The 22,056-nt window shown below is 38.0% G+C and overlaps 1 protein-coding gene across 6 annotated transcripts in view; it reads right to left on the minus strand.

The window, feature by feature from the left end:
• SIPA1L1 (signal induced proliferation associated 1 like 1) overlaps positions 1-22,056 on the minus strand; it is a 200,492-nt gene that overhangs the window by 25,821 nt on the left and 152,615 nt on the right. For all 6 annotated transcript variants that reach the window (XM_063398686.1, XM_063398681.1, XM_063398684.1 and 3 more), the window contains 5 exons: positions 20,920-21,077; positions 16,678-17,254; positions 15,320-15,594; positions 11,512-11,787; positions 3,432-3,581 (listed from right to left, as the gene is read on the minus strand). In XM_063398686.1, coding sequence (XP_063254756.1) covers positions 3,432-3,581; positions 11,512-11,787; positions 15,320-15,594; positions 16,678-17,254; positions 20,920-21,077 — 1,436 coding nt within the window. The remainder of the gene's footprint in view (positions 1-3,431; positions 3,582-11,511; positions 11,788-15,319; positions 15,595-16,677; positions 17,255-20,919; positions 21,078-22,056) is intronic.

A 22,056-nucleotide genomic window follows, 5' to 3' on the forward strand; every position in this document is an offset into this window, starting at 1 on the left:
TTCATCAAGAATAATGCATTTCTGAGATTTTTTTTTTTTTAATCATACATACCCTGAAGGAAAAAGAAAATCCTCCAACTCTACATGCACAGAATAACACACAAAATAATTACAAGCTGATATATCATCTCTATACCAAGGAGTTTCTCTAGCTGTAATGTTTAATAAAAGGAGAGAAAAATGAAATACCCCAACTGTACAGTGTACTCAGTCTATGAGCTACAGACTGCCCCACAGAACCTCCAATGTAAGACACCTTCCCAGCTGGCTGAACAAGCTCAGTGTGGTTACCCCACTCCAGTTCACACACTTAACTCCAATGAACCCACCACAGCAACATTATACGATTCAGAACAACAAAATCCCACTCCCATCCTCAAAGACAAGCAGCTGGCACACGCCTGTAAAGCCCAGCAAGAACTGAAATTTCGGCCTTCTAAAAATTCACCCAAACATGATCATATATTCCTCTTGTTCACTGCTCCCTGATACAGCCAGCCCACATTTTAAGGAATTAAAAAAAGTGAGGCATACCTGTATATATCTGTCTTCTGAATATAAACAATTTACATTGAAATTATGCAAAAAGTAACAGTTTTTCTTTTCTAATCACACAGACTTAGAAGGATTTCACTTATCAAATACCTAAATTAAACATGATGAATTCAATACCAATTCAAGATATGTATAAGAAGTCTAAACACAGCATTTCAATGATTGATTTCTTAAACACTGATCTGTGGTCTAACTTTTAAGATATGTAAACAAACTCTCATGGGAAGAATATATTTTCAGGATAAAATAACTAGAAGCTGGCATGTGAAAGGAAAAGCCAAACCCCAAACAAGCCTTGGTGCAATAAAGTTTAAACTGCATCATTTTTTTGCTTTCTCTTGGGATCCTCTTACCTAACCTCCATAATGTTCACATATATATAAGCTGTCATCTATGTATGATTAAATTTTACATTCTACAATCAATTATTGTAGACACAATAGTGAACACAGCATAAGTATACAGAACACACATACACACATCAAGATCAATCTGGATATTCCTGAAAGTAGTGAAGGTTTTGCCTAAACCCAGTTTAGGACATAGATCAATAATCTAGAGGCAGCAATTACTGCTTGTACCAGTGTCTGACAGAGGCTGGACTCACCCACTCTCCTGGTCACTTAAGTTTCACAAGCCTTCCAATTCTGTCACACTGTGTAACAATGAATAAATGTATACACAAATGGCGAGGTCGAGATTTCCTGCACTGGGTAAATCTCAGGGTGGCGTACCTAGAGCACACTGGAGCTTCACCTCTGGAAGATGACCTTCAGGACACAGCTCCCCCTTGGCCCTTACTCCAGCCCATCATTCCCTCGAACACCTTAGCAATGGAATGTTACAATCCCTCTCTTCTATTTTACCACCTGATCCTGGGTAATGCTGTCCAGCCCTCCCTGGGACATCAAACATCGCTGCAGAGCTGCCCTGAACCTGCTCTCTCACACCAATCTCAACAGAAAATGCACATGGAGTGCAGTGGGTTTTTAGTAAAGAGACAGACATTAAATTGGATCTTGAGACAAGGAAAATATTCCTTCACAATCACATTTTTCATGCTTTCCATTTAGTCTGGTAGATGTTTGGGAAGTCCTGAGTACGTATGATTCATATGTACAAGGACAGTATGAGAGGCAAACTGCTTTTCTTAGAGGAATAAAACAATATAGTAAAATAATTGGAGATAAGCAACTGGAGTTTTTTTAAAGAGCATCCAATAAAGAACATGCAAAGTTCAAGTATCAATTGTTTCTTTCATTATTCCATTTAAACTGTGTTTCCTTGCACTGAAAACTTAAACACAAAAATAACAGTATAGTCACAGTTTCTAGGACACGTGTCACTGCTGAAATCGCAAAATACTTGAAGAATGCTGTAGTGAACATATGTGTATAATTGACTTAAAAGATGGAAAAGGAGTTGGGATGGGTCCTGGTGTGCTCTGAGGACAATTCAAAACAAATCTTCAAGTGTGTCTGAAAATCCTTTCTTGCTCAGGCAGTTAAGGTTGTGATGGTCTAAGGACATATGGCAGCAATACCTTTTTTGTAGTGCAAATGATGTAGTTGGACAAGAGCACAAGCTGCTCATCAGAATTCAAGGTAACACCGAAATGGTGCTGGCATGATGTGAATGAGCCAGAAAGTCTACAGAGGATAAAGAGGTTAAGTGCCTTTTTCCAGCTGCAGAGTCCTGGATACAACTGTATATCTAGTGTTTCCTTAGAGCAAAGTTTAACAGGTTTAACTCCTAATGTCAGTAGGACTTAACTACAAACTTGAACAATGACCAGAATAGGCCTGACAGTGTCATGAATCAAAGCTTTCATGAAGGTGAGCAGCAGAGAACAGAATGACTCTTCATAAAACCTCAAATTGAGCTGTAGGAAGGACAGGGAGGACAAGTCTTCAGTGCTTTTCTTAAACATGTGCTCAGAACAGTGTTCTCTGGACTGACACAGAGCACCTAAAGGCAAAAGACAGTGCCTTGTGCTAAGCAGTTTCTGACAATGGCATTTAATCCTACTAATAATGTATTTTTTAAACAGAGAGAAAGATATTTCTACTTTACAAAAGACCCAAAACAAAATGAATTACACACAATGGCCTGCAAAGTACTCAAGAATACTTCAGAGGGAAGCTTTGCAGTGTGAACTATCAGTAGTTTTTCCCCTTTATCTTCTCTATAGGAAGTCATTTGGTATGTAGTGGACAGCTCTTCTGCTGCCAATTTTTTTTTTCTCTACTTGGAGACCTTTGATTTATTGCTCCTTTTGGTCCTCTCTGAAAATGATACAGATTTAATTTCTTCCTCTGCAAGTTTCCCCTTATACTGACACTTCAGATTTTGAAGATTTCTGGAAAGCTGGAAGCTTTAAGACAGAATGACTATGAATATATGAAAAAGAAGCTAGCTGTGGATCAATTAACACTTTTTTTTTGCCTATATATCTAAGTCTTAGCTGCACTCAATACTACTTCTCTTCAACTATTAACTGACTGCAAAATCCCAAACCTATTACTTCTTTTATTTTGGAATCTAAACCTGTGAAAGGAAGCAATTTGCCACATGAAACCAGCACCTTTAATGAAGGTTTATAAACATATAGAAGTCCCTCTGGGTAGTAACCTGAGCAGCTGTAGTCTAGGATCAGAGAGAGTGGTTAGGCTACAAGGTAAAAGTGGAAGCAAGGGATTTTAAAACTGTGTTTTTCAAGAAGCATGACAGTGATATTTGAAAACAGGCATGGTTTAATGCATGTAAACAACAGCTGCCAGGAGCCTGTGTAAGAACTCCTTGAGTCCACATTACAACAAACGGAACAGAGAACAAAACTCTGCCAAAACAGAATATGTAAGAAGTCTGGTGCCTACCCTTCTGGCATAGATTTTTGTCTGTACGTGCCTCCAGTAGAGCCAGTGTCACTCGAGGAGGATAAGTTGCTTGGAGAGTTCCGGCACTGCTGCGACCTTGCTAAGGCGATGGAGGAAACGGTGACGTAGACATCGGAGCCAGGGGACAGCCTGTGCAGAGCAAGGGAAGCCTCTCATCAGCAGGATCACAGGGCAAGGCACGCTCAACAACACCCTGAAACTGCCACAGCTGCACTGGACATGGCAGAAATCCTACCAGGTGAAGGGTCAGACATTTCCCCCTTATTAATCTACTGGAAACCATGAAAAATCAACTGTAAAAACCTGGATGCATGGGAGAAAGAAAGAAGGGCAGATGTGGGAAGAAAATACTGGCACAGGCTAGGAAAACATTCTGGTTTCTGAAGTCTGTTGTTACAGATTGATTGTAAGGAATAATGAAACATGACATTCCTCATCATAATACCAAATAGAAGAAAATATTTCTAATTCTCAGCAAACTCTTGCTTGGAATTTAAACTAGCTGTTGTGAGATGCCCATGCAAACTCTTCCAAGAGTATCAAGCTTACCTCCATGCCACCCAACTTGTCCACATTAAAACACAAGGACTAAAAAGTGCAATGCAATCTATACACACCACTTAAAAATTCTCCCTAAAAAATGAACATTCTAATATAAAACTGTCTCACAATAGACAGAGAACTCTGTTTGAAAACACAGATCTGAGTCACATGCAACCTTCACCAGTCAGAATAACTGTACAGCAAATAAATAGTCCAGAACTGCAGCACATGCAGCCGGGCAGAATGGCTGCAAGCAGCAGGCTTACACTGCCCAAGTCATATCCTGTTCTGTAGTCAAAGGCTTTTTGAGAGAACTGCTAGCTTTGTGCATTTTGTTTCCCAAACCCCAGTAGAATTCACTGCTGTTAGCTGCTTCTTTGTTCTACTCAGTTGTGACTGAAGCTATTCAAAACTTTTGCAGCAATTCAAGTGAAGTGTGAGTTATGCCATTCACAAACATCAAACTCCTACTGTGAACAAAAGCCTTTATTCATTTTATCTAGGAAAAGCACTATAATTTGCACAAGCTAAATAATTTATTATTTGAAGAACAGATAATGACTTCAGTGAAACATATAGATAAATTGCCTCAGCACCCAACTTGGGTCTGGGGATTTCGAAGATCTTAGCCTAGCCATTTAATCTGTAACTCTAAAGGAGAGGCAGATTTAAAATTAGTTCTCACCATAACACTGTAAAAACTTGAGAAGTTAAAAAAATCTTTTGAAAAGTAAGAAATCACCATTAAACTGATTAATGTTCCTCATGTATGTCTACATATTGAAACAGCATGTGCATATATATTTATATTTACATTTATATCAAATGTGCATTGGCCTCCTAAGTACTTTGCAAAAAAAGCAGTAAACTAACAAAATGTTACAATGGAAAGAGCAATAGGACTGGATCAAACATCTTGATTACCTGGAATTTCATGAAGTGCATATAATTAATAGTAACTCTTTTTTTGAAACAAAAAAGGAATTATCTAAAGCCTGACCATGGTAAGTACTACACCAAATCCAGTAATGCCTTTCTAGTCTACCAAACATATTTTAACTTATCCCACAATTATCAAGCAACAATTCTGAAATATTTGATTGCAAAGAATATGGTTGAAGACTTGAAAACTTGGGGACCCATAAGCCAAGCAGTTTATTTTCCCAGAAACACTCCTATAAAAAGAAAATAAATAGTTTGGCAACACAAAAATGTATTTACTCACCTATAAAGGCACACACATTTAAACTCAGTTACACTCACAGAGCAATACACAGTTTAAAAGTACAATCTTTTCCTCAATACTAAATTAGAATTGATGGCAAAGAAACCAATTACTACTCGAATAATTTCTTTAAAATGATTTCCTGATGAAAAATGCTTACATTTTCATTTCAGATTCAGCTATGCCTTTTCTTCCTACGCCTTACCAAAAAGTGACAGCACTGTTTAGAAGGAACTTCAAGATTTCAGAACTATGTCATAAGTTCTAACTCATTTACAAAGATGAAAGACCTTGAGGGCAAACAAAATTGTATTATAAATGTGGTCTGAACAATAATGAACCAGTCAGGTAGGACATTCTTTTATTTAAAGCAGAAGTATATTTTTGTTAGTACTGTTCACAATTGCACTAAAAAGCAGTAATACTATAAGACATTTCATTTTGTGTGAAACATAGAAGAGAAAAGAACTTTAGAGCAAATTAGTTTAAATTGACTTTTTGAGCTGCTTTGAAATCTTTTGATGAAAGGCACTTCCAAAGACAAAAGGGTGTATTGTGTTATGCTAACAGTATGCCCCTACAACTAAAATAATCTGAGCCTGTCTTTTATTTATAATTAAAAACCATCCTAAAGCAAGCTCTTATCTGTTTCAAATGAGAGTTTTAAGAAGAAACGCCAAAATGGTTAAGTGCATCAGTCCCACAATTGAAATTAAAAATAGGCCAAGCGTCCATTACATTAAACAGATACAATTACACTGCAGTCAATTGAACTGGGATTATCCCATGCATGATTTAGTTTTAACAGATCTAGTTCATCCTGAAAGAACTGGTTGAGTCTTGCCAAGCAGGGGAAGAACATCATCCTTTGTGAAGGCAGTGAGTGGAATGGGCATACATTTATTTTGTTTAATATGACAACACAGACATTGAAAGCATCCATCTTCCTCTTAATAAATTAATTTCCGTGTCATTAGCTGCAATTTTCCCCACGTATTCAGCATGCATAGGTATGCAGCACACACTTCATAAGAAAAATGTCAGTCTAGGTCACTGTGTCTGTGGCCTAAGGCAGTCTAACAAAATCATACACAGGTGCCTTTTCCTGTAAAGCTGTACAGGCACAGGCCCTGTGCTGTGCTACAGCTTCTCTGGAAAAGCTGCAGAGCTCAGCAGCAAAGGAGGGTCAGGCTGGCAGAAGAGGAAAAATGGACTTACAGTCAGTGCTGATTTGGCAAACTGAACTCTTACTTTGTGCTTGTTGGAGCACTCCAATGTGACCACTACTGTATTTGTTAATGACAATTTTTCATTTGTTGTTGCTAATTTTAATTTTTCAAAGGCCTTATTTGCTTCCAAGGCCCGCTATATCTCTGAGCTGAAATCTTCCTAAAGCAGCTGAAGTCAACTGAGGCTATAATTTGAATATATAAAATATTAACAATGCTGGGCACACTTCCAAATGTGAGATGGCCAAAATAAGCAGAACAAACGATTAGAACCTAATTTATCTCTCTACCTTTGTTCATAATCTGAAGAGGGCCAAAGACATCTCTTCTCACACAAGAATTTTGAAAAGTAAGTTTAATTAATACTCATGAAGCATTCAGAAACTGTAGTAATGGGCACCACTGTAAAGCTTAGAAGGGAATTACTAATGGCATCTTTACAACAGGATTTGAATGTCATCCAGTATATAAGGGACAGAGTAATGAAGAGGGAAAAAAAATCAAATAGCTCTTCTTTAATGAGCTGCATCCACTGTGTAAATTGAATGAGGCAGATGTCCTCTATTAAAAGAAATTCTTGTAATTTAATCAAAAGAAGCATCTGAATACACAGTAACACAAGAGTTCTGAAACCAACAGCACAGCAAATCTTAATTCTGGCATGCTTACCTTCCACGTGTTTGAGTGTTACAATCCTAATAATACTGCAAGCCACAACAATTCCCTGCAAACTCTGTCTCAAATGCTCTCATGTTTAAAGGAAACCAACCCATTCTACTCAAAAAGGAAAAAAACCCAGCAATTTTGAGGAAGGGGATGGTGAATGAAACAGAAAATGCAATTATGCTGTCATGCTGAAGTTTTTGGGTTTTTTTCAATTTGATCATCACCTTTCAGAAAACTCATCTTGTAACAAGAAAAGATAAAGAGGCAGGCAGTGGGACACCATAAGTACAGAAGTGTTTGTATATGAAGACACAGTGAACAAACTCTTTGGCTCCAGGGATTATAGATAAACCTCTCTGATTCACTTCATCCAAACATGAATTACACTGGACCAAGCAGTGATTACTCACTATCCCTCATAACAAAAAAACAAGTAGGAGGTCTACAACTACCAAGACACCAGCTAGCATGAACCTGGCTGTAGAGATACCAGCCACAGCAGTGCAGGTGCACCCACAGGCAACCTTACACAGCAAACAGTCACACCACTGACAAACCTGGTAGAGAATCTCCCTTCACACTTTCCTACATTTCCTACGCTTTTCCCTGGTCCCCATTGATGGCCCTTGTCTAACAAGAAAGACCAAATCTTGACAGGACACAGCATGGCTCTTCTCAGATGTTTTTACAGCACAAGGGTTTGGCCACACAGCCATGCACACCAACACACCTTTGATCTTTCCACTGCCACATCCAGCTCTAGGTCCCAGAGCTGGTAGGAAGTGTGTGGTATACAATCTCATGTTAGTACATGTTTTTGTTTGAAGAATGTTATGAGAACATTTAAACAACAAATCTCCAAACTCTGTGAGGTAGGCAGTGCATGTACTTAAATGCTGACTTGACAGGTGGCAAGATGAGCACAGACCTGTTTGTTTATATTGAGAAAACTGTCACTGATCCAAGATAAACTGCAGCAGATTAGGATTTTTAGGTAATATGGGAACAGCTTAAAATAGAATCCACCTGCAGCAATTAACCTATAAACAACAAGTGGCGTAATTGCTATCACTGACTACATGTGCATCATTCAAATAAGCATGGAGTCTTAGGGCAAGGCTGCTTCAAAGTCCTCAATATGATATAAACCAAATCAAAGATATTGTTCTAATACTTCCATACTGTGGGATTTTACTGCCAGTGTGTACTGCCATCATGCCATTAATTCAGTTTTCCATTTGGTTTAAAATATTGACTGTGCTCAGAAATTTTCTAGTTAAGAGCCTTGAGCTTCCATCCAACAGTTCTCAACTGCAGACTGAAGTGCTCATGTCCAGACTCAGGTCTTCAACATGCTTTGATCACTGACTTCCACACTTTTCCAAATGTCTGTCGAATCAAGTTGTAGTTAAAACTAGTTCCAGTTTATGACAAATTAATTAAGAACAGATTATTATCTACCATTATCTTCTCTACTTTCCTTGCACATTGTTTCTTGATAGAGTGTGGAAACCAAGTGTACAAAAAACCTGAAAACTGTGAAGAGGGGAAGAAATAAATTAAAAAACCAAGCTCTATAATTACATGTTCTCACATTACTTCACACATATGTGGTTTATTGTTTTTTCCTTAACATATCCTTCTGATACTCATTCTTGGTTATAGGCTATATAGTATCCCACACGGATTAATAAATACTGTGAAATAACTTGGGATTTACTGAATTTATATGATTATATTTTTCAGTCTTAATGTTGCAGTAACATTATAGATTTATTTTAAGATACATAAAGTTCTGGGTTATTTTTCCTGCCTACAAATACCCATTCATATTAGTAAGGACTACATTCGCAGATTCCAGGCGAATGAAGACAACCCAAATAAGGCAAATTTAAGTACTCTGCTGATTAGATACAGGACTGGGAATTTGCCTGCCTTCTCAGAATGAGGAAACATCAAGCAATGTACTCTCCCCCCTGCAACAGCAGTCTCTATGGGGAGACAATATGAAGACTATGAGGTGAAATCCTGCTGTTCTCAAGACTGGTAGTGCAGATTTTATTTATTTTTAACATATTTAAATGGACTAAAGGGAGCAAAGCACAGCAGAGCACCACACTGCTGCCTGCACCAGAAACATGCATGGTTTTCAGCACCTCCTCCTCAGTGTTCTTTAGGGTAAATATGAAAACTACTGGTGAAAAACTAAATGAGACAGTAGTTAAGAGGGCTATGAAAACCTCACCTTTGTTGATTTTAAGACTTTACACAATAAGAAGTATCTGAGCTCCCTGAAAAGCAAAGCTTTCTTTTATCACATACAGAAATGACAGGTGAGTCTTGCAGTGAGCTTATTGTTGAGGTTTTCTCCCCCTCTTGTATTTCTTTTAAAATTACAAAAATGCGTTTCTTCACTTTAACTACAACATTAACCTTATACAAGTGACAATATATTTAAACTTGATTCATCCAAGATTAACATGTTTAGCAGACCAGGAAGATGAGAGAAGACATTTTTTTAAGCATCCAGAAAAATTCCCAGTGAAGTTTAAATGCTTCTTTGATAATATACTTTTAAGGATGAAAGATCCAATAGAACCCTTTCTGAATTACAATAAAAAAGAATACTTAAAAGAATGCCTAGAGGAAAAAAAAAAACCCAAAACAACAGCTACATGCCCTGAAAATGAAGGAAACAAAAAGTCAAAGTTTCATTTTTTGAAAACAAATACTGACAAAGAAAATGTAATTTTCACTTTGCAAACATTTATCAGGCCATAATCCCCCTCTAGGAGCCTCCAGTGACTGGATAAATCTTGAATGCCTTAGGTATGTGATGTTGCCCGCATACAATTTTATGCACAAGGAACACACTGTTGTTATTAGCCCTTCTCCCAGGGCAGCCAAAGGCTCTCTCTTTGACACAAGCCAACTCAAGACTGCACCCAAGCTCTCTGGTTAACACCATGATGAGATGGAAGTGTCTGGAAAAAACAGCAACTCAATGGAATCTGATCATCTGTCACTGCCTTAAGCTTTTCCCAGGTATTGCTATGCCTTCTGGAACTACATAAGGAGATTGTTCACCACTGGAGGGAGCAAAAAATGCCACCTGCTCAGCTGCTGTTCCTTCCAGTTCAGCATCTGCCTGTCTTCAGCTCTAACAGGCAGATTCAGCCTGTAGCCATGCACCTTTTATTTTGGTCCAAATAAATCATTCGAGAGTCAAGTCCAGCATTTCAGTGGCTTTTGCAACCTTTTTTAACAGGCAATCCAGTCAGGCTGTCTGTGAAATTATTAGTGCCTTCAGTGTGGCAAGTTTTTTCCAACTCCCACAGATGGGAGTTTTTAAAGTATATATTTAAGAAAAAGAAAGTAAGACTATTAAGTCCTTAGCAACCACTGCAATTTCCTAACAAGGTATCCAACACAGAAGTTTCAATTTCACCTTCACAGTTTCTTGGTCTTGGCTGTACCACCTCTGAACATGTTTTTCCATCTCCAGTTCTTCAGGCCGTGAAAAAGATTTTAAGTTCTTTCATTAGAACTCTGTTTCACATTTTCCACAATATGCATCTTATAACAACTGCATATTGTGGATTTTTTATCCACAAAGATGATCAGAACCTATCTCATTTTTTCCCCTCTAAGGAAGTGTCCAAAGTAAGAAATACAAGCTATTAACTTGTTTTCCTCCACAGATCTCATTGCAAATGAAGACACAGATTTGTAAAGATAATCAAAACAATAACAGTTAATCTGAATGCTATCAAATACATCTTTTTCCACAGAAGAATGAAAATACTGTGACATGATGGACCTGGTACTTTTATCCTAATAATCGCTTTCTTGTTTAAAGAACTCAAAAAACAACAACAAACCCCAAACCACCCTGGAGAAATCCAAACTTAGAATGATTTCTCCTCTAGCCTAAAATGTCTGAACATACCCCAGTCAGATAAATTCTTTCTGTACTAGTCAGAATTCTCTTGCTAAAAATGCTGTCAGATACTATTTCTGCCTTGGATGCTTTAGGCGATTCCACCAAGCCTATGAACAAGACAAATTTTTGATTTATTTTTCCAAAATGCAAAAGTTCATGGACACTGTGATCTAAAATTCTGACTGTAACTCATTTAAAACTTAGATAACAATACAGAAGTTTCAGAATACCATCCAACACAGGGAAACATCCCAGCATGCTTAATTTTGTGGTTAATCGTGCCAGGAAAAGTATTTCCTTTAGACTATTGTTTCACTCATAGTCATGCTGTCTTCTGACTAATTAAAACCAGAATTTAAAGCAGTCTTCAGATAGTTAGATAAAATTCCTGTGAATTTTTCCAGGCAAGACTGAGAGCAGCAATGAAAAGCCATTTGTGAAGAGGACACGTACCTCCGGCTCTCCAATGGGCGCCCATCACTAGAGATGCTTCGGGGAATGTTGGCTCGTTCTGGGGGTGGCATTTTTCCTTCTCCTTTTCCAGAGCTGATCCTGGATGGTACTGGACTTTGGATTTGAGATGGTACCTGAGCCACATGAGGTCCCTGGCCTTTGCCTGTGTTTCGCTGCCATTTATTGTTATTTCTGAAGGGAAATTTGAATTCATATGGCATTCCTTCATTCACTTTGTACTCCATCACTGGCATACGGTAGTTTTCTGAAGAACTCCTGGAAATGAAGAAATTTAATATGCAGCTATAAAAAATAATAAAAACAATGTCCTGTTCACAAGAAGAGAAACCTGAAGACAGACACTGAATCAATTCTATCAAAGTATGATATTTTCCTTTTAAGAAATATTTATTTTAGAAGGCTCGCACAAGAAAAAGGACAAGGGATGGTGAGAGTCTGCCTCTTTGTCCTGGTGGGTGATCAACAACAGACTACCATGGAATCTGCCTTGTCAGCCTTGCCTCTGATTCTCACCTATTAACAACCCATCACTGAACCCTAGACTATCAAACACTGCCTAGCCCCATGCCTGTCCTTGTCTGTCCCTCCAAAGGAAGACACAGCCATCCATTCCAGCATTCCAGTTGGTCATGCTGATACTCTTCATCTGATTACTGGGCTGCAAAAGCTAAAAAGATCTTAGAAGATATGGTATCTCCCCTTCCTAAAAAAGCCATGGGCTTCAGAACTTACCTGCATCCAGACAAGTAAGACCTGAAATGTTTGCTCTTTTTGAGACACACCTTTCTGATGCACAGACATTGAAGGACAAGAGTCACATCAAATAAGGCACTATACATAACTTTCAAACACTTTTGGCTTTGGAGTACCTCCGCTGATAAATTTGCACATTATGAAAAGACTTGCTAGAAACTGTAGATACCAAACCCCACAGATGCCCATTGCTTCCTGAGGAACAGCACAGCATAAAAATCTGACTAGAACAGGACAGAAGCTAATGCAACCTACATAAGAATCAGGGCAAACTTCTGCATACATTTCAAATGAGGCACTTGGAAAAAAGATGTGATCTGCTTCAGTAAGGATAATTTTGATATTTCTCTTGACAAATGTATATATCTCTGAGTGAATACTAAGTGAGCATTTTTTATTTATGGTTACTTTATCTACATACATCGCTCTCTAATGCAAAGAAAAATAAAATAAACAGTGCAAAATTTTAAACCCGTAGCTCTTCCTCTATGCAATTAGACTGTTAGGGGTGAGAAATATTAGTATCTCTTCCCTGCAAAAACAAAAAACAAGACAGAACTTGTTATCTGGCCATGCTGACTTAAGCAAGTTGTGCAATCTAATAGGAACAGACAAAGCGAAACAATCATTGCTGAGGTCTTGCTGCCCACAATATACTCATTTTGTGGTTTTATGTTGGTCTACCCTCTGCTCTTGATGTCTAAATTAAATTATCAGTTGAAAGGCATGAGGTGTGCTTCTGAAGCTCACGTAGGTCAGACTCCCCTGAAAGTTTCCCAGGCCACTCTGACGGGATCCACTGCCCAGCAGACAAGGATGATCAGCAGGTAGAGTCACACACAACTGAACTACAATGCTGATATCCCCCATTTTTTCTTTCCTCTTCATCTTTTATGTCTCTGCTATTCTTTCCCTAGTGCTTATGTACTTAGTTTGGGTTTCTCTTTCCCTCCTGCACACGTACTTACAGTTGAACAAGCAGGAATGCACAATTTCCTCTTAATGCTGTGTCCTTAGCTTCAAGGTCAGCAATCAGTGCACTAAATGAGTTCAGTGGCAATGTTTCAACAACCATGGTTTCATACAGACTTAACCATAACAGGGCCTGCCTCTGCATAGGGCATGAGAACATGAATTGGGGTATTTGGATATATTTTTTGCATCTCCTACTGACCCTGTACACGTGCCTGCTGCCAAGTCAGCTTATCTAACTGCACCCCTGATCTTCCTCCAACTTCATGCCAACCAATTTATTAGGATAAGGACTGCTTCTCATGAGTGTGGTATTCCAAGCAGAAGGCATCTTCATTTTAATTATGGTCTGCAGATTTTACTGCAGAAATACTCCGTGACCCCCAGAGGACACAGTGAAAGGACTCCAACTGCAGAAAACTGATTGCCAAAAGAGAAACTGCTTTGTGCAAATACTTACCAGAAGTCCCTAGTAGTTCATGTAGGATAGCTACAAATTCAAGACACAGTTCTTGAACTTCTATGATTTTGGACAGAGCAAATGGGGGGAACAAAAGTTGCTTTATGTAATTTTTTAACTAGCAATAACGTACCATGAACATTTTCTCACCAGATGGCAACAACAAAACTCTGAGTACAGTATTTCAAAAAGTGCAGTCATTTCTCTTACTGCTATGGGTTTGGATACACTAAAAGTAAGCCTGGTTTTGGCTGTACTTAATTTAGTGCAGAAATAATAGGATCTGTGCTTTCCACACTGATTTTTCTGCTCTAATCCTTTCATGATGATTGCAGCTGAACTTTTCATTTGCTCAGGCTGCTTAATACTGCACAAAAGCTTTCCAAATATCTCATGAGTGACCTTATGCCACTGCTCATTTTAAGCCCTGACATGTATTCAGTTTTCCACTGACAACTACAGGACAAATAAAACTCCTTTTCTCTCTGCTTCTCTTTTGCTAGCATTTCCAAAAGGAGTTCATGCTGCTTACAGTAAAAACAAACACAGATTTTTCTTTTATACAAGTACCAGGAATTTTCTCAGAGGCACAATTTTATATCAATATAATAAATATATGTTAAAATTCAACTCCCTCTTAAGTATACACAGATTTAGCAATTACACCTACAAAGGTATAGACTGATTAAAAAAGAGCAGTGCAAAAATGCTCTCCCAGTCTCTCACTCCAAGGAACCCTCTGAACTTTGGTAACTGCACTTGGTTTTAGCAAACCTATCTTAAGCCTTCAGCTAGCCTGCAGGCAAATTTATTCTATTAAACATCATTCCATTTTAATCACATAGCAGCATTTCTAGGATACAAACACAGGATGTCAGGAATATGCAATTAGACTTAGTGATGCGGCTGAAGGCTACAGACAAAACTGAGAATTCATAAAAATCATAAAAGCTTTAGTGGGAATTCAGGAAAAATGGAGGGACTTAATATCCAGTTTAAGAAAAAAAAATCCCACCACACATTACTGCTTATTTCTGATGAAACAACAGTTTTAAACTATAAAAGCAGCAATATAATTGACATCAGCTTCAGGCTTAATACAGATGGGAAGTGAGAGAAATGCAACAAGATCTGTGGAGTAAAGAATTACCATTTGCAGCAATTTCTCTGGCCAGATCCATGCCTTTGATAAGCCCTCATCAACCCTTACTGTGAAAACAGAAGCATGCAAGTCTATTCCTAGCTTTCAAGAATTATATTCACAGGCACTACAAACTACCAGCAAATGGGAAAGCAGTCAGGAACACGTACAATCAATTTTGATGCATGCTAAACACACAATTATGACTAAGAAGTGATTGATTTCCATGTTAAATTCCACGGTTACATGAACTTCTTCAGACATGTTATTACATTTTGGTACTACATGAATATTTGGGGGGCACGGAGACTGAATATGGGCAGTTTTTTCTGCTCTCCTCTTCCAGCCTTAAAATATTGGATGCTGTATTATAATCATACCACATTTTTTTGGAGGCTAACACTCTGTGGTGGTTCTTCCCACAAAACAATTTCAGAGCAAACGCAGCTACTGCAGAATACCTGCGTGGTGTGCAGTCCTCGTAGGGAGGGACGATGACGACCTTGACTGTCACTGACGTCCTGAGCAGATCAATCATCTGCTCGTGGCTGAGGGTGGCCACCGCCACCTTGCAGATCTCCACCAGGCGGCTGCCCTGGCGCAGCCCCGCCTGCCACGCGTACCCGTAGGGCTCCACGTCGGCCACGATGCCCTCATAGTTCACGTGGAAACCCAGCTGGCCCAGGCCGTTCCTGCGCAGAGTCATCTCCACGGTCTCACAGCCCTTGGTCACCAGCTGGGAATGGAAACGGTGGCACAGTTTAGTGCACTGAGACACCTCTGGGGCGAACAGAGGTTTAGGGGCTCAAGCAACTGCCAAGGATCGTGGTGGGACATGATCAAGGGATATTTATTGCAGTCCTAGGTACATGATCACCTGAAATCAGTCTTGTTGCTCAAACTAATATTTTCAGTAGAATCTGGTTACTCAAGTTCTGCCTTGGAATTTTTACTTCAACCACAGGAATTTCAGAAGATACATGGCAGCACACAACAGAGAAACACATGGAGTTACACAAGCATCTCTTTTACACTTTAGTAATCAAAAAACGTTCTTCATTTCTGGCTGTTTCAGGAAACAGCAAATTTACTTTTCAGTCAGAATGTGGTAGCATGCAGCTACTAAGCACAGTAAATTGGGGACTATGCCAACTCTTCCATGTACCATGAGCATGAGTATCATCAAGAGCAATTTAACAGGGCTTAGGTTTCCTTTTTTTCTGGTTGTTATACAACTACAATTGTGAAATTACAGGAAAGAGAGTGAAATGTAGCACATTCTTTCATAACTTAATTGGATATAAAATGAGCATGGACAGATGTTTTATGGGGAGATACCATGGTTCACTGCATTTTTAGTTTATCGCATGCATTCAGAGAATATCTGAAGGTTGTAGTGGGGATTGGGACTGCACCCTGCTGGCAACATAATAAGTTAGTCTGAAAGATATTGCAGATTCATTGAAACAAGATACAGCAAGCCTATAGAACAGAGAAAGGGAAGGAAAACAAGGAGAAGAAATAATGTGACACTTTTGTACTTGTTGTGTGGGAGCAACTTATGCATTTGAAGGATTCAGTCTTTTTTAATACATTAAACCATTTTTCACACAGCCAGGTGAGACTGTTGATATCTGATGAAAGTGAAAGCAATATTCATTTTTGAGAAACAGAAGCAGGGAAGTCCTTATAAATTTCATGATAAGCTATTTAAATAGCTTTAGGAATCCCAGGCATTATTTATATTGAGGCTTTACTTGGCCAAGGGGTGAGAGGAGAAAGCAAAGAAAGGGAACCAAACAAGAGAACACATTCTAACCTCCAGCCTCTTGACGATCTCTTTGATGTCATCAATGTTGCTGATGAAGCTCTCCAAAGAAACACATTCACCTCTCTCATAGAATATTTTGATATTTGTGTCTGTCGAAGTCCACCCTATCACATCCCGACAGGAGCAATTGAACACCACGCTTTTTGTGTCCTGCTCAATGAGGACTACAAACTCGTTAGAGATGCCCAGGAGACAGTCTATTTCCATACCCTTGCTGTAGTCTTTTGCATGGACACTCCAGACAATAGCACCAGAACTATAGATCTCCGCTCCTGGATAAGGTTTGGACTTTTCCTTCTTTTTTGAAGCGAGTGAGATGAAGGGGAACTTGCCGGAAGGGTCGATGGGTGTGTTGGTGACATTCTTCTCTGCCAAGTCTTTCAAGTACTCTTGCCGGGTCCTGGTGGCCATCGCGCGGAACTTTTCCGATTTATGAGCAGCATTCTCTGCATTAATGACTTTGGCTAGTAAGAAGTCCCTGAACACATTGGATTTAGGAAACGTCACACCTTTTGGAATAGGTGGGCCAAAGGATGGTACATCTCTGGATCTTGTCACTGCAACACTAATTGAAATAAAAGAATAAAGAAGAAACAGAGGGTTTTACTCAAGGCACATTCAGCAGTTTTTGCTTACAGACAATACATTCCCTCAATTTTTCTTTTCTCAGAAATATGCCTAAATTTACATATTAATGTTGCCAGTGTGGAGATTATGCCCCCTTTACTGTATAAGCAGAAGGCCATGTTTTTACATATAGGCATTTCTGAGTCATTCCCAGTACCACAGCTTAAAAAGAACTTCAAGTACAAAACTTGGAGTTTTGTAGGGTTTTTTTAATAAGTAATCACTCACGCAGTTCTGAAATTTGTTTGGTTTTGGTCTAAAAAGAAAATTTCTAACTCACACTATTAGAAAGGCTAGTGTAGCATGTAGCTACTTAATGCTGAAAGGCTCACCAGAAAGCAGTGCCAAGTCTATGAGCAACACTAGAAATACAGATTAAACGAACACATTAAAAAGATAAAGGCAATGAAGTCATCTCACAAGGCCAGTTCCACTGAGAAAATCATCTGGTGACAGAATGCATATATAGATCACACTACTGTTTTACATCTCTGGACTGAAAACCTCACTAGCTGATAATGCATGCCAGTGATAGAAGACAACTCCAAAAATACCAGAAATAAGAAGCTCCTGAGAAGTTCAGAGATACACAGTGGAAACAGGTATGTTCTTTTTCAACTCTTCCTTTTAGTTCCTGTACCAAGCAATGGACTGACAATAAGATTGCTTTAGGCAACAGGGACCAGCTTAGCTATTCTCAATTGTCAATTCTCTTCTGATATAAATCAGATGAGAGTTTGGAACCACTGAAGATTTGACATTCCAATCCAATATCATTCACTTGGCAAACTATCCTAAGAGACTGCAACCCTACTTTGATAGTTTTGTGACAAGAAATATTTCAACAGTTCAAACAGGATTTGCCACATATCTGTAATTAATCTAAATTATCTAAAAAAGCATCAACTAACTATGGCCAAGATACCATGGTAATGGAAATAAAGAAGAATAGGATAAAACTTGATCACATTAGAAAAGTATGTGGTGTTTCACTTAGAACACTGGCTGGTATTTTCACATTTTGAATTTATCTGAAGTCTTAAACATAATCAGAGAAACTCTCCCCCACCCACCCCCCCCAAAAAATCAGTAACTAAGATTTTAGAATAAATCTTTTGAGGGGACATACAGCAACATCAAAAATAAAAATTAAGTCACCCAATCTATAACCATATCTTCTGATTTTGAGTGGTATGGGTGTTTCATTTGTTTTGCTTTTGCTGTTTTTAATTGCTTGAGGTGTTTTTTCCTTCTGAGTGTTTGTTTTGTGTCTTTTGTATTGTGTGTTTTGTTTTGGATTTTTTTTGTTTGGTTGGTTGGTTTTTTAAATTATTGTATTTTCTGGCAACTGATGTTGAAAGATGTCGTGTCATTGCTGTCATATATTCCTCCCAATGTATGCCAGCATCTCTCCAAGTATGCAACAGAGGGTGCTCATGAAGCAACTATCTGACTCATCTTCAGTGGTCCTGAAGGGTCTGCTATTAAGAAATGGAAGCCTAAGCAACAAACACAATTACTGGATGCAATGAAAACCTACCAGAAACTGCCAGTAAGATTTTGTTTGGTTCAGTTTTCAGTGACAGGAATCACAAGGATAAGAATTCAATCTTTAACACATGCTAGAGAAGTTTTAAACAGTGAGCAATGCTCAGAGATGCCAGACTTTTGAAATATTGTTTATCTTAGTTGGGAGAGCAAATCACTGGCCAAGACAGTGCTTGATTTTATTCCTTTTATGTAGTTTTTAAATATAAATTCCAGTACATTTTTATGCTATATGGTTTCCTGTTTTGTCTAGAATTATGAATCCATGAAACTGTTCCAAATAATTCAGTGAAAAAGAGGTCAAACTTACTTTGAAAAGTTTCCTGGAAAAGCTTTTTATAATAGAATTCTACAAATTTAAATCAAGTGTTTGCACTGAGAGGACAGGAAAAAAACATATTTCAATCTTAAAGACAGTATAGAGAACATACAATGTTCTGGTGGTCTTACGTACCAAATAAATACTGACAGTCTCCCAACTATTTTTCATAGCCTTTTTCTCTCCCCTTAAAATTTAGGCCTATACCATCACTAAAGCCAAAAATACAATTAAGCAATCAATGAGGTTTCAGCCCTTGTAGTTGTAAACACTTGAAAAATGAGGTGATTCAGGAGTCTGAAGGTCAAAACCAGAACCCTCAGATACTTAATTTGTAATAGTTTAGCAAGTATCAATCTTTTCCATGCCTTTTGGAAGGAAGAAAATATATGCAGTCATATTAATTAAAGTAACAGACAAAAGCAGATCTATGCTGTACTATGCAATTCAAGTGCAAGATGCATCTGAAGCCCTTGTGGATGCATTTCCTACGTTCCCTTTGCTTCAAAATAATTTTCTGTACAGGGTACAAGCTGAAACACATGTCTAAGAGTTTAAGAACAAGCTGCGTTCCCATAAATTATGCAACAGTTGAATTTTTCAATAAGCTGCCTGAAAAAGAGTATCAACATGAACATTCTTAGTCCAGGAGAGTTAATACATGTACAGGGTTCAGCATCAATTTCAGAATGCTCTGTGAACTTTACCAAAAACTTTTGAAGAGAGAAAAGCCTTTAAGCCATCTATATGTACTCAAAAAATAACGAATACACCACCTCATACACAGCAGCCTTAGATTTTCCTCTAAATAAGCAGTTGCCTTAATAAAATACTTAAGTGAATATTTGTATTTCAGAAAAAAACAAGTTAATTCTAAGGCTACCTCATTTCAAGATATGTGCTCTAAATCGACTGCTCTGACATTTCATATTTTAAATGAATATGTTTTACAAAGGTCTTCTGGAATCAGTCAACATTTAAAAATAAAAATATTTTAAGAGTTCAGTATGTAACAAAGGTAAGAACTTTCACTGATAGTAAAAAAAAGTTAACTGAAAACATTATTTCTGTATGCTTGCAATTTATTATAAAAATTATACTAATAAGAATATCATCCTGCAATTCCTTATTACATGTTACAATCAATTACCATTTTCTATTTTAATCATACTGATTTTAAGGTCACATTGAGACTTTATCTTTTGCTGCATAATTCTCTGTCATTTCTTTGTTGGACTGAAATGAGATAAGAAATGAAGATATTTCAGAGAGCTCAGCTTCTTCCTGAAAGACTAAGTCACACTTTTTAACTCTCTTAATTTTAAAAAATGGAGCATAAGCTCAGATGACCAAATTATCAAAGCAAAAAGTGGAAGTTGTTTTTCTTTGTTCTACTTCTTTTAATACAAAAATATCCTTCCAGCATGCTCTTAATGAAGAGAATAAAAAGGAAGTGAGAAGACAATTTAAAATAATTTCCAAGTGCTCGATAAGCGCGTGTATGTGCACATGTAGCAGTGTGTGTGCTCACACCTGACAGCAGCAGTCTCCTCACTGGGAGTGTTTCATCTACATATCTGTGTGTCTATTTGCTCTGTAAAAGAGCTCTAAATTCACACGACTCAAAGTCTCTCTGACCCTCTTCTTTCATTACATCTCCCTCCTGAGAATTCAGGAGAATGACAGCTGACCGTGCCCTCAAATTCCCTGTTTTCAGAGAATGCAGTAACAGGTACCTGTAGCAAACGCTGTCAGTGCAGGGACCGTGCACTCTCACGATGACAAAGACGTGCTGGAAGTGAGATCGGATGTTCTTTGGGCTGAAGGGTTGTGCTCCAGGCTCCTGGAAAACTATTGTCACAATATCATTTCCAATGTGTCGTTTTCTCAGAAGCTTTAATGAGGAGGGGAAAAAAAAAAAAGGTTAAAACAGACTTCTCACAGATTTCCAATTATTTATTTCTCATGATTATAAATTAGTATTGCTATTTTTCTTTCCCTAGTGATACTTCAAGCTGAAAACTGAAACAATTGAGGGTTATACAACAAGTATCAGAATTGGTTGTTCACCTATTGAATTTCAGGCATGGTCGTTTTTGTAACAATTTCATTTCTATATATAGCATAGAGGGTGAACTAGTAAGGGAAAATTTTAAGCTAAACAAAGGGGAAAAACAAATCCTGCGAGTGTCAAGAGTGATCAGTGATACATGGAAGTAGGAAAACATCCCCCATGTCACACATTTTTACAAGCCAGTGGTAGGTTGCAATTAAAGTTGAAAATAAGTTGTCATTGTCCTGAAAATATGCTATAAATAATTTCCTGGTAGGCTTCTTTCACTAAATACAAGACTACAGTACAAGAGAAGGTGAGCTACAAAGTTGTAGAACATTTAGTGTACAAAAGCAAATCAAAACCAATTATGTTATCTTTTATTGTAAAACAATCTCTATTTTATTTGCAGAAATACAAAGCACCCTTTCTAGAAAAAAATGCATATACATGATACAAACCAATATGGCTTAATTTTGAACAAGACCAGGTACTTCAGTGCAACAAAGCAGTTCAGCCTAAATAGTATAATATAGGCTTAAAAAAAAAGGGAAAATAAAGGATCTTGACAAAAGGATTTTGACTCATGTACTCTTGTGTAGTCTGCTGGATCACCCACTCATTATCTCTGTGCCTATTACAATCTGCTGGATGCAAACCTTAAGGAGCAGTTGACTTAGCTGTAGAAGGTTTAAAATTATTTAAAATCATCAGGTACACTGTGGTCCTTCTGACATGTGCTACTGATATTATTGCATATTATTTACATCAAGGTAATGCACAGTTAAATAGAAAACAGTCCAGTGGAGAAAAATCTATG

This window comes from Prinia subflava, chromosome 5 (genome assembly GCF_021018805.1).
Source record: "Prinia subflava isolate CZ2003 ecotype Zambia chromosome 5, Cam_Psub_1.2, whole genome shotgun sequence".
Taxonomy (NCBI): Eukaryota; Metazoa; Chordata; class Aves; order Passeriformes; family Cisticolidae; genus Prinia; species Prinia subflava.